Source organism: Oncorhynchus clarkii, chromosome 14 (genome assembly GCF_045791955.1).
Source record: "Oncorhynchus clarkii lewisi isolate Uvic-CL-2024 chromosome 14, UVic_Ocla_1.0, whole genome shotgun sequence".
Taxonomy (NCBI): Eukaryota; Metazoa; Chordata; class Actinopteri; order Salmoniformes; family Salmonidae; genus Oncorhynchus; species Oncorhynchus clarkii.
The window spans coordinates 35,446,367-35,460,505 of NC_092160.1; the positions used below are offsets into that span (position 1 = coordinate 35,446,367).

General features: G+C 44.3%; 1 protein-coding gene across 1 annotated transcript in view; it reads left to right on the forward strand.

Annotated features, from left to right (window-relative positions):
* The first annotated feature begins 1,399 nt into the window (after positions 1-1,399).
* The window catches only part of LOC139366577 (uncharacterized), a 70,035-nt gene continuing 57,295 nt past the window's right edge, over positions 1,400-14,139 (forward strand). The window contains exon 1 of the mRNA XM_071104231.1: positions 1,400-2,019. Within this exon, the coding sequence (XP_070960332.1) occupies positions 1,682-2,019 (338 nt within the window). The 5' untranslated portion in view covers positions 1,400-1,681. The remainder of the gene's footprint in view (positions 2,020-14,139) is intronic.

Sequence of the window (14,139 nt, forward strand, 5' to 3'; positions counted from 1 at the left end):
ACATCCATTTTGACAACAATGCTGTAAATGCAGCCCAAAGAGAGTTAGCCTACAGTATGCTTCAGACAGAGCACTCAGCCCAAAGAGAGCTAGCCTACAGTATGCTTCAGACAGAGCACTCAGCCTAAAAAGAGCTAGCCTACAGTATGCTCCAGAGAGAGCACACAGCCTAGAGACCTAGCCTACAGTATGCTTCAGACAGAGCACTCAGCCCAAAGAGAGGTAGCCTACAGTATGCTTCAGACAGAGCACTCAGCCCAAAGAGAGCTAGCCTACAGTATGCTTCAGACAGAGCACTCAGCCTAAAGAGAGCTAGCCTACAGTATGCTCCAGAGAGAGCACTCAGCCTAGAGACCTAGCCTACAGTATGCTTCAGACGGAGCACTCAGCCCAAAGAGAGATAGCCTACAGTATGCTTCAGACAGAGCACTCAGCCTAAAGAGAGGTAGACTACAGTATGCTTCAGACAGAGCACTCAGCCCAAAGAGAGGGAGACTACAGTATGCTTCAGACAGAGCACTCAGCCCAAAGAGAGGGAGACTACAGTATGCTTCAGACAGAGCACTCAGCCCAAAGAGAGGGAGCCTACAGTATGTTTCAGACAGAGCACGAGGTATAATTGTGTCATTAGGCATGGAGGGAGTGGAAACAGTTCCCTTTAACAGGGAGCAGCAGCTCCATATGTGTTCATGCTCTCCCTGTCTCTCTCTCTGCGTCTCCCTCTCCCTTTTTCTTTCTTTCTTTCTTTCTTTCTTTCTTTCTTTCTTTCTTTCTTTCTTTCTTTCTTTCTTTCTTTCTTTCTTTCTTTCTTTCTTTATTTCTCCTTTCCTCTCTCTCTGTCTCTCTCTGCGTCTCTCTCTCTCTCTCTCTCTCTCTCTCTCTCTCTAGAACAGTGAGCATCATCAAGCACATGCATTGCATCTTTCCATCCCCTAATTGTGCTGTCTGCGTCTGTGTCGAACACACACATCCTGATTCAGCGGGAATGTGAGAGAGGAGAAGGAGGAGGGCCAGTCGTTTACCAATCACAAGGGTTTCCCCCACCTCCCTCCCGGCTAACCTCCCTCCCTCTCTCCCTCCCTCCCGGCTAACCTCCATCCATCCCTCCATCCCTCTCTCCCTCCCTTCCTCTCTCTCTCCCTCCCTCCCTCCCTCCCTCCCTCCCTCTCTCCCTACCTCCCTCCCTCCCTCCCTCAGTCTCTAAGCACGTTGGGGGAGGAAAAAGTGCTGGGCAGAGAAAAAAAGTGATAAGCAGCTTTGAAACACATTCCCGCTGAATCAGGATGTGTGTGTTCGACACAGACGCAGACAGCACAGCATTGGCTAGCTCTCTCTCCCCCACAGACACAGAAGCCAGCGAGTGTCTCACAACCAAAGCTAACATAGCCTTATTAACGTGACGAGAGGGAGACTCAGGGAGACACGACTGACTGTCTACTCTCAGGGAGAGGAGGAAGCAGGGGACACTTGACTTCCCAACACCCTGATCCAGAACACCTGGAGGGAGAAAATCGTTCCCTCTGCATACACTGAGGAACACACAACATCAACTACAAGCCTGAGAAGAAGAAAAGACACTTTCCCTTTCTCTCTTTCTACCTCTCTCTCTCCTGCTGTGGAGCTCATCTCTCCAGTCCCTCAAGGTGCTCTGCTGACCGGGTTTGACTGATCTGCTGTCATCATGTCAGATGGAGAGGAGTGTCTCTCTCCCATCGGTCTGGACTGCTGCTCCTGCTGCCTGGACCTGGCCAACTGTGACGACCCAGCTAGAGGTGGGGGCCAAGGCAGAGGCCAAAGCACCCCTCTGATGGGCAGCCCCACGTCGCTCAGCCACTTCCGCCAGTTCCGTGAGCAGCTGACGTTCCAGAACCAGAACGTGAACACAGACAAGCTGAACAGCATGATGAGGCTGGACTCTCTGGAGTCTGTGGTCAGAGACCCCTGTTACCTGCTCAACGAGGGCATCTGCAACAGCAACATCGACCAGACCACGCTGTCCATCCTGCTGTTCTTCCACAGGTACTGTACTTCACCTCTCTCTACCTCTCATCCTCATTTACACCTCCACTTTTAAGTACTGCACAGTGTAATAATTAATGTGATTACTCGTTGTTATATTGTGCTTAGAGCAGTAATCTTACCTGGGTTATGGAAAGGCACAATGACTAACTTCAATACTGTCACTGCGTACAGGACAGGTAATAACTAAATACATTGTCAGTACTGAAGGGATATCAAATCCAGTTGTATTGGTCGCAGACACATATTTAGCAGATGTGATGTGGCAAACTGCTTGTGTTCCTAGCACCAACTGTGCAGTGGTATCTATCTAACAAAAAACGATATTACTGCTACTGTCACGTTCTGACCTTTATTTCCGTTGCATTGTATTTATTTAGTATGGTCTGGGCGTGAGTTGGGTGGGCAGTCTATGTTTGTTTTTCTAGGTTTTTGGGTATTTCTATGTTTCGGCCTAGTATGGTTCTCAATCAGAGGCAGGTGTCATTAGTTGTCTCTGATTGAGAATCATACTTAGGTAGCCTGGGTTTCACTGTGTGTTGGTGGGTGATTGTTCCTGTCTCTGTGTTTTGCACCAGATAGGGCTGTTTTTGGTTTTCCACGTTTATTGTTTTGTAGTGTTCGTGTTTATCTGTTTTTATTAAACATGAATCAATATAATCACGCAGCGTTTTGGTCCGCCTCTACTTCACCCCAAGAGAACCGTTACAGCTACTGTTGGAGCTAAGAACAGAAGCATTTCGTTACACCCTCCTACTCACTTGTACTCAAAGTTGTTACGTCATCGTTACCCTCCATTCCATCTTTCTGTTCCACTTCCTGATGATGTCATTTTTCAATGTTTATTTACTAGGAATGTATTGGTGATATCCCTGTCATAACCACAAGTGACCACAATAATATCATCAACCTAATGAAAACTAAATAACGTGACTATTCTACCCTGAATCAAACATCACAATTGACCAACTAGGTTGTTTTTAAAAAAAAAAAGGAGAATGTTTATGATTTGAGAGCTGAATGACAAGTCAACTAGTTTTCATTACACCTCATTTCTACACATAAAGATATAATTATGCATTTCCCTCTCCAATGCATAATAATAACTTTTCAAAGGACTCAGGCAAAAGACAGAAGACACACAATTATGAATGAATTATTATTATTAATTATTAGTGCATTTATGAAGTCCTTTTTTTCATCATCCGTTGTCACAAAGAGCTTGTACAGAAACCCAGCCTAAAACCCCAGAGAGCAAGCAATGCACATGTAGAAGCACGGTGGCTAGGAACAACTCCCTAGAAAGAGGAGGAACCTTGAAAGGAACCTAGAGAAGAGCCAGGCTCTGAGGAGTGGCCAGTCCTCTTCTGGCTGTGCCTGGTGGAGATTATAACAGAACCAGGTCAAGATGTTCAAATGTTAATGGATGACCAGCAGGGTCAAATAATAATAATCACAGTGGTTGTCGAGGGTGCAACAGGTCAGCACCTCAGGAGTAAATGTCAGTTGGCTTTTCATAGCCGAGCGTTCAGAGGTCGAGACAACAGGTGCGGTAGAGAAGGAGAGAGAGGGAGGGAGAGAAAGAGAGTTAGAGACTGAGACAGCAGGTCCGGTAGAGAAGGAGATAGAGGGAGGGAGAGAAAGAGAGTTAGAGACTGAGACAGCAGGTGCGGTAGAGAAGGAGAGAGAGGGAGGGAGAGAAAGAGAGTTAGAGACTGAGACAGCAGGTCCGGTACAAGGCAGCACGTCTGGTGTACAGGTCAGGGTTCCATAGCCACAGGCGAAACAGCAGAAACTGGATCAGCAGCACGACCAGGTAGACTGGGGACATGAAAAGCCAAGAGTCATCAGGCCAGGTAGTCCTGAGGCATGGTCCTAGGGCTCAGGTCCTCCGGGAAGGAAGAGAGAGAGAGAGATGGGAAACTTAAGTTCACACAGGATGACAGATAAGACAGGAGAATTACACCAGATATAACAGACTGACCCTAACCTTCCGGCACATAGACTATCGCAGCATAGATACTGGAGTCTGAGACGGGAGGGGTTGGGGGACACCGTGGCCCTGTCTGACGATACCCCTGGACCAGGCCAACCAGGCAGGATATAACCCCACTCACTTTGTCAAAGCACAGCCCCCACACAACTAAATGTATATCAACAGACCACCAACGTACTACCCTGAGACAAGGCTAAGTATAGCCCATGAAATGGGCTTCCTGTCCGGCAAAACTGAACAGGAAGTTCACGTCAGTGACTCAACCCACTCAAGTTGAGTATAGTGGGGGAAAAAGCCTGGCACTGCGTGACGCACCCCTCTTCTAGGGACGGCATGGTAGAACACCAGTTAGCCCTTCAGAAAAACAGGGAAAAAATAACACAAACCTCTAGAGGTCACTGTAAACACAACGCATCACAAACCTCTAGAGGTCACTGTAAACACAACGCATCACAAAACCTCTAGAGGTCACTGTAAACACAACGCATCACAAACCTCTAGAGGTCACTGTAAACACAACGCATCACAAACCTCTAGAGGTCACTGTAAACACAACGCATCACAAAACCTCTAGAGGTCACTGTAAACACAACGCATCACAAACCTCTAGAGGTCACTGTAAACACAACGCATCACAAACCTCTAGAGGTCACTGTAAACACAACGCATCACAAACCTCTAGAGGTCACTGTAAACACAACGCATCACAAACCTCTAGAGGTCACTGTAAACACAACGCATCACAAACCTCTAGAGGTCACAGTAAACACAACGCATCACAAACCTCTAAGAGGCCACTGTAAACACAACGCATCACAAACCTCTAGAGGTCACTGTAAACATAACGCATCACAAACCTCTAGAGGTCACTGTAAACACAACGCATCACAAACCTCTAGAGGTCACAGTAAACACAACGCATCACAAACCTCTAGAGGTCACTGTAAACACAACGCATCACAAAACCTCTAGAGGTCACTGTAAACTCAACGCATCACAAACCTCTAGAGGTCACTGTAAACACAACGCATCACAAACCTCTAGAGGTCACTGTAAACACAACGCATCACAAACCTCTAGAGGTCACTGTAAACACAACGCATCACAAACCTCTAGAGGTCACTGTAAACACAACGCATCACAAACCTCTAGAGGTCACTGTAAACACAACGCATCACAAACCTCTAGAGGTCACAGTAAACACAACGCATCACAAAACCTCTAGAGGTCACTGTAAACACAACGCATCACAAACCTCTAGAGGTCACTGTAAACACAACGCATCACAAACCTCTAGAGGTCACTGTAAACACAACGCATCACAAAACCTCTAGAGGTCACTGTAAACACAACGCATCACAAACCTCTAGAGGTCACTGTAAACACAACGCATCACAAACCTCTAGAGGTCACTGTAAACACAACGCATCACAAAACCTCTAGAGGTCACTGTAAACACAACGCATCACAAACCTCTAGAGGTCACTGTAAACACAACGCATCACAAACCTCTAGAGGTCACTGTAAACACAACGCATCACAAACCTCTAGAGGTCACTGTAAACACAACGCATCACAAACCTCTAGAAGTCACTGTAAACACAACGCATCACAAACCTCTAGAGGTCACAGTAAACACAACGCATCACAAACCTCTAAGAGGCCACTGTAAACACAACGCATCACAAACCTCTAGAGGTCACTGTAAACATAACGCATCACAAACCTCTAGAGGTCACTGTAAACACAACGCATCACAAACCTCTAGAGGTCACAGTAAACACAACGCATCACAAACCTCTAGAGGTCACTGTAAACACAACGCATCACAAAACCTCTAGAGGTCACAGTAAACACAACGCATCACAAACCTCTAGAGGTCACTGTAAACACAACGCATCACAAACCTCTAGAGGTCACTGTAAACACAACGCATCACAAACCTCTAGAGGTCACTGTAAACACAACGCATCACAAACCTCTAGAGGTCACTGTAAACACAACGCATCACAAACCTCTAGAGGTCACTGTAAACACAACGCATCACAAACCTCTAGAGGTCACAGTAAACACAACGCATCACAAAACCTCTAGAGGTCACTGTAAACACAACGCATCACAAACCTCTAGAGGTCACTGTAAACACAACGCATCACAAACCTCTAGAGGTCACAGTAAACACAACGCATCACAAAACCTCTAGAGGTCACTGTAAACACAACGCATCACAAACCTCTAGAGGTCACAGAAAACACAACTCATCACAAACCTCTAGAGGTCACAGTAAACACAACGCATCACAAACCTCTAGAGGTCACTGTAAACACAACGCATCACAAACCTCTAGAGGTAACTGTAAACACAACGCATCACAAAACCTCTAGAGGTCACTGTAAACACAACGCATCACAAACCTCTAGAGGTCACTGTAAACACAACGCATCACAAAACCTCTAGAGGTCACTGTAAACACAACGCATCACAAACCCTCTAGAGGTCACTGTAAACACAACGCATCACAAACCTCTAGAGGTCACTGTAAACACAACGCATCACAAACCTCTAGAGGTCACTGTAAACACAACTCATCACAAACCTCTAGAGGTCACTGTAAACACAACTCATCACAAACCTCTAGAGGTCACTGTAAACACAACGCATCACAAACCTCTAGAGGTCACTGTAAACACAACTCATCACAAAACCTCTAGAGGTCACTGTAAACACAACGCATCACAAACCTCTAGAGGTCACAGTAAACACAACGCATCACAAACCTCTAGAGGTCACTGTAAACACAACGCATCACAAACCCTCTAGAGGTCACTGTAAACACAACGCATCACAAACCTCTAGAGGTCACTGTAAACACAACGCATCACAAAACCTCTAGAGGTCACTGTAAACACAACGCATCACAAACCTCTAGAGGTCACAGTAAACACAACTCATCACAAACCTCTAGAGGTCACTGTAAACACAACGCATCACAAACCTCTAGAGGTCACAGTAAACACAACGCATCACAAACCTCTAGAGGTCACTGTAAACACAACGCATCACAAACCTCTAGAGGTAACTGTAAACACAACGCATCACAAAACCTCTAGAGGTCACTGTAAACACAACGCATCACAAACCTCTAGAGGTCACTGTAAACACAACGCATCACAAAACCTCTAGAGGTCACTGTAAACACAACGCATCACAAACCCTCTAGAGGTCACTGTAAACACAACGCATCACAAACCTCTAGAGGTCACTGTAAACACAACGCATCACAAACCTCTAGAGGTCACTGTAAACACAACTCATCACAAACCTCTAGAGGTCACTGTAAACACAACTCATCACAAACCTCTAGAGGTCACTGTAAACACAACGCATCACAAACCTCTAGAGGTCACTGTAAACACAACTCATCACAAAACCTCTAGAGGTCACTGTAAACACAACGCATCACAAACCTCTAGAGGTCACAGTAAACACAACGCATCACAAACCTCTAGAGGTCACTGTAAACACAACGCATCACAAACCCTCTAGAGGTCACTGTAAACACAACGCATCACAAACCTCTAGAGGTCACTGTAAACACAACGCATCACAAAACCTCTAGAGGTCACTGTAAACACAACGCATCACAAACCTCTAGAGGTCACAGTAAACACAAATCATCACAAACCTCTAGAGGTCACTGTAAACACAACGCATCACAAACCTCTAGAGGTCACAGTAAACACAATTAATCACAAACCTCTAGAGGTCACAGTAAACACAACTCATCACAAACCTCACTAGGCAGCTTGTGATATTGGACGAGTTTTGAATTAGTTTGGGTGGATTGCAGAAGGCTTATTAAAATCTAAATATACTCCTCTCTCATCATTGCCAAATTGTAAATGTAAACCACAGGTTTGTTTGGAAACATGCTGACGTGTTAGTTGGGATTATAGTTGGCATGCAACTGCTTACTGCCAGTTCGCATCTCCCTTTGGCAGCACAAACCAAACCTTGGGGTGACTTAAACTCAGTTCAAATTAGAGTTAACAGTTTTCCATTAAAACTCTTCCATAGATTCAGCAAGCATCATTGCTGTACTTCTGATTTATGAAAGGACTAACAGTACTGTCTGTACACACTTTGTTAGGACTAACAGTACTGTCTGTACACACTTTGTTAGGACTAACAGTACTGTCTGTACACACTTTGTTAGGACTAACAGTACTGTGTCTGTACACACTTTGTTAGGACTAACAGTACTGTCTGTACACACTTTGTTAGGACTAACAGTACTGTCTGTACACACTTTGTTAGGACTAACAGTACTGTGTCTGTACACACTTTGTTAGGACTAACAGTACTGTCTGTACACACTTTGTTAGGACTAACAGTACTGTCTGTACACACTGTTAGGACTAACAGTACTGTCTGTACACACTTTGTTAGGACTAACAGTACTGTCTGTACACACTGTTAGGACTAACAGTACTGTCGGTACACACTGTTAGGACTAACAGTACTGTCTGTACACACTTTGTTAGGACTAACAGTACTGTCTGTACACACTTTGTTAGGACTAACGGTACTGTCTGTACACACTGTTAGGACTAACAGTACTGTCTGTACACACTTTGTTAGGACTAACAGTACTGTCTGTACACACTTTGTTAGGACTAACAGTACTGTCTGTACACACTGTTAGGACTAACAGTACTGTCTGTACACACAGTTAGGACTAACAATACTGTCTGTACACACTTTGTAGGACTAACAGTACTGTCTGTACACACTTTGTTAGGACTAACAGTACTGTCTGTACACACTGTTAGGACTAACAGTACTGTCTGTACACACTGTTAGGACTAACAGTACTGTCTGTACACACTGTGAAAGGTACAGATTACAAGTGGCATGTTTTGTTTCTGAGCAGTAAAATGTGAAGGCCTCCTGAGAAATATCTGAGCTAGGACCGGGAGGAAGACATTATGTCGACAACGAGTGTCGTTATCAACGGAGACGCCCCCCTTTGACTTCCACATACAGTGCATTCAGAAACTTTTCAGACCCATTGACTTAGTCCACATTCTGTTACGTTACAGCCTTATTCTAGAATTGATTAAATTATTGTTTTTCTCTCAACCATTTACACATAATACCCCATAATGACAAAGTGAAAACATGTTTTTAGAAATGTTTGCAAATGTAGTGAAAATGAAATACAGATATATCTCACTTACATAAATATTCATACCCCTGAGTCAATACTTTGTAGAAGCACCTGCGGCAGCGATTACAGCTGTGTGTCTTTCTGGGGCTCTAAGAGCTTTCCACACCTGGATTGTGTAATATTTGCCCATTATTATTTTCTAAATTCTTCTAGCTCTGTCAAATTGGTTGTTTACCACTGCTAGACAACCAATTTTTAGGCGTTGCCATAGATTTTCAAATCCACGCAACGCATTATGTGACTTGTTCATTTAAAGATTTACTCCTGAACTTATTTAGTCTTGCCATAACAAAGGGGTTAAATACTTTATTGACTCGAGACATTTCAACTTTAGATTTTTTATTAATTTGAATAACATTTAGAAATACATAATTCCACTTTGACAATATGGGATATTTTGACCAGTGACAACAACTAAATGTAATCCATTTTAAATTCAGGCTGTAACACAACAAAATGTGGAAAAAGTCAAGGGGTGTGAATACTTTCTGAAGGCTCTGGATGTTAATCTCTTGTGATGATATGGAAATGTGTGTGTGTGTGTGTGTGTGTGTGTGTGTGTGTGTGTGTGTGTGTGTGTGTGTGTGTGTGTGTGTGTTGTTTGCAAATGGAACACTCTGTTGTCGATGTATTTATGATAGGGTGGGTGTGTCGGGTTGATAGGACTATTGCAGAACAGGGGTCAAAACCTTCTGGCCAAAGCCACTGTGGTCAACTGGTCCTTCCTCCCTCTGTAGAGTTGACCACATTTCCTGTAGAAACGATGATACTTGTTTATGCCAGCCGGTGCTTTAATCATTCATTGGATGAATGATAAAACACATGATTTGTAGTTGGATATGAGGAAGGGGTGTGGTCGTTAAATGCTGCAGGACGGCCATATGCAGCGGTCTGGATTGCAATGGGATGGTGAAAGACGGAGGCAGGGGGTAGTTGTGACGAGGACACCAGTCTGCAGACAGAATACTCAGCCTACTACCTGGCACCTCCCTATACCTGCAGGCCAATCACAGATGGCTAGATAAAAACGTGGCATTTGGAACAAGAACTGGCTTGGGGAACTTGTACACCCTGCACTCTGGAACAGGAACTGGCATGGGTAGTTTGAGCACCCTGGCATTTGTCCACAATGACTGGGTCTCCTCTTCCTGCCAACTCAAATGTTGGATTTGTGTGTATTGTGGGTATTACTGCACTGTTGGAGCTAGAAACATAAGCATTTTGCTGCACCTGCGATAACATCTGCAAAATATATGAATTCTACGATACCAATAGAAGGGTATGAAAGACTCAAATAGAACCGCTTTTTCTCAACCTTCCTTCCTTCCTTCCTTCCTTCCTTCCTTCCTTCCTTCCTTCCTTCCTTCCTTCCTTCCTTCCTTCCCTCCTTCCTTCCTTCCTTCCTTCCTTCCTTCCTTCCTTCCTTCCTCCCTCTCTTTCTTACTTTTCTTTCTATTTATTTGATCTTTCTTTCAGATTTTCATTTTTTTTGTCTTTCAATTTAAAAAATATATTTTTAAATATTTCCTTTCTTTCTTATATATATTGTATATATATTTTGCATACATTTTTTGTAGGGGGGTAGTTCAACTTTAATTGCAGATAAATTGATGGAAGCAACAATCTAATTGTCTGTATCATTTCCAATCCCCCATATATATGTTTTGTAAATGTACAGTGCATATAAATTATGTACTGTATATATTTTATATATATTTCCCTTTATTTTCCCTTAAAAAATGACAAAATAAAACAGTTACAAATATCAAACAAAAGAGGAATAAAATACACACACACACACACACACACACACACACACACACACACACACACACACGTTGTTGGACCATTTAGCAAACAATTGATGGCTAAATAAAAGATAGTGCCGCTCAGAATAGACTCAGGATTCAGACAGATGATGTCCCAAATTACACCCTATTCACTACACTGCTGTTGGATTCAGACATAGAAAGCTACTCAATATGAACACTTTAGGAAGTTCATTATGAGTCAAGAGAGATTGAGATAGAGATGGGCTTGGTGAGACCGACTCAGAAAAGTGCAGAGATCAAATCAAATCAAAGTTTATTTGTCACGTGCGCCGAATACAACAGGTGTAGTAGACCTTACAGTGAAATGCTGAATACAACAGGTGTAGTAGACCTTACAGTGAAATGCTGAATACAACAGGTGTAGTAGACCTTAGAGTGAAATGCTGAAGACAACAGGTGTATTAGACCTTACAGTGAAATGCTGAATACAACAGGTGTAGTAGACCTTACAGTGAAATGCTGAATACAACAGGTGTAGTAGACCTTACAGTGAAATGCTGAATACAACAGGTGTAGTAGACCTTACAGTGAAATGCTGAATACAACAGGTGTAGTAGACCTTACAGTGAAATGCTTACTTACAGGCTCTAACCAATAGTGCAGAGAAAAAAAATATGTATGTGTTTGTGTGTGTGTAGGTAAGTAAAGAAATAAAACAACAGTAAAAAGACATTTGAAAATAAGAGTAGCAAGGCTATGTACAGACACCTGTTAGTCAGGCTTATTGAAGTAGTATGTACACGTAGGTATAGTTAAAGTGACTATGCATGTATGATAAACAGAGAGTAGGAGAGGGGCTGAGGGGGCAGGGCACACAAGAGAGGGAATGGGGGGTGGGACACAAGAGAGGGGCTGGGGGGGCACACAAGAGAGGGAAGGGGGAGGCACACAATGCAAATTGTCCGGGTAACCATTTGTTTACCTGTTCAGGGGTCTTATGGCTTGGGGGTAAAAACTGTTGAGAAACCTTTTTGTCCTAGACTTGGCACTCTGGTACCGCTTGCCATGCGGTAGTAGAGAGAACAGTCTCTGACTGGGGTGGCTGGGGTCTTTTACAATTTTCTGGGCCTTCCTCTGACACCACCTGGTGTAAAGGTCCTGGATGGCAGGAAGCTTGGCCCCAGTGATGTTCTGGGCCGTACGCACTACCCTCTGTAGTGCCTTGTGGTCGCAGGCCGAGCAGTTGCCGTACCAGGCAGTGATGCAACCGGTCAGGATGCTCTAGATGTTGCAGCTGTAGAACCTTTTGAGGATCTCAGGACCCATGCCAAATCTTTTTAGTTTCCTGAGGGGGAATAGGTTTTGCCGTGCCCTCTTCACAACTCTCTTGGTGTGTTTGGACCATTCTGGTTTGTTGGTGATGTGGACACCAAGGTATTTGAAGCTCTCAACCTGCTACACTACAGCCCCGTCGATGAGAATGGGTATGTGCTCGGTGATCCTTTTCCTGTAGTCCACAATCATCTCCTTAGTCTTGGTTACATTGAGGGATAGGTTGTTATTCTGGCACCACCCGGACAGGTCTCTGACCTCCTCCCTATAGGCTGTTTCGTCATGGATCAGGCCTACCACTGTTGTGTTGTCTGCAAACTTAATGATGGTGTTGGAGTCGTGCCTGGCCATGCAGTCGTGGGTGAACAGGGAGTAAAGGAGGGGACTGAGCACGCACCCCTGGGGAGCCCCACTGTTGAGGATCAGCGTGGCATATGTGTTGCTACCTACCCTCACCACCTGGGGGCGCCCTGTCAGGAAGACCAGGATCCAGTTGCAGAGGGAGGTGTTTAGTCCCAGGTTCCTTAGCTTAGTGATGAGCTTTAAGGGTACTATGGTGTTGAACACTGAGCTGTAGTCAAGATACAGTAATGGTGTTTTAATGAACTTGTTGAGTTACAGCATTGTTGTGACTGTGTTAATGGATGTTGGTGCTCCGCCAGGAGATGTCTGGCAACAGTGTAGTGTCCTTGTGATATGGGTGGTGTGTGTGTGTGTGTGTGTGTGTGTGTGTGTGTGTGTGTGTGTGTGTGTGTGTGTGTGTGTGTGTGTGTGTGTGTGAGGTGTTCCCCTGTTCTCTCTCTGTATGTCTGGTTCAGAGTATCATCAGGAGCCATCTGTACATGCTCTCTCAACGACCCAAACGGAGTCACTCTCAGTGGGGGACAGCTGTCGCTGTGGACCTCTTCACCACATCACCAGCCAGGCTCTGTCAGTGGGGCCACATCACCAGCCAGGCTCATACAGAGGTCCTCTCATACAGATATCTACTCATGCAGATATCTACTCATGAAGAGACCTACTCATACAGATGTTCCTACACTAACTGTCCATGTTGTGTAGCAGCCACTCTGGGCTTGTTAGGCCATGAAGGATGTCAATGGTAATGTCATGAGTAGATACTGTCAATAGTAGTAGAGTAGTACTGAGTAGATACTGTCTATAGTAGTAGAGTAGTACTGAGTAGATACTGTCTATAGTAGTAGAGTAGTACTGAGTAGATACTGTCTATATTAGTTTAGTACTGAGTAGATACTGTCTATAGTAGTAGAGTAGTACTGAGTAGATACTGTCTATATCAGTAGAGTAGTACTGAGTAGATACTGTCAATAGTAGTAGAGTAGTACTGAGTAGATACTGTCAATAGTAGTAGAGTAGTACTGAGTAGATACTGTCAATAGTAGTAGAGTAGTACTGAGCAGATACTGTCGAAGGCACTGCATCTCAGTGCAAGCGGCGTCACTACAGTCCCTGGTTCAAATCCAGGCTGGTTCACATCCGGCCGTGATCGGGAGTCCCATAGGGCGGAGCACAATTGGTCCAGCGTCGTTAGGGTTTGGCCAGGGTAGGCCGTCATTGTAAATAAGGAATTTGTTCTTTAACTGACTTGCCTAGTTAAATAAAGGTTAAATAAAGTACTGAGTAGATTCTGTAAATAGAAAAAGGGAGATTACCGATATGCTGACCTCACCATTCTTTCGTCCTTGAAGAGATAAACCTAATAATCTGAGACAGTTTAAGCTCCAGGGGTCATTGTATGAATCAGCTGCTGTTCCTACTGTCCACTGGAA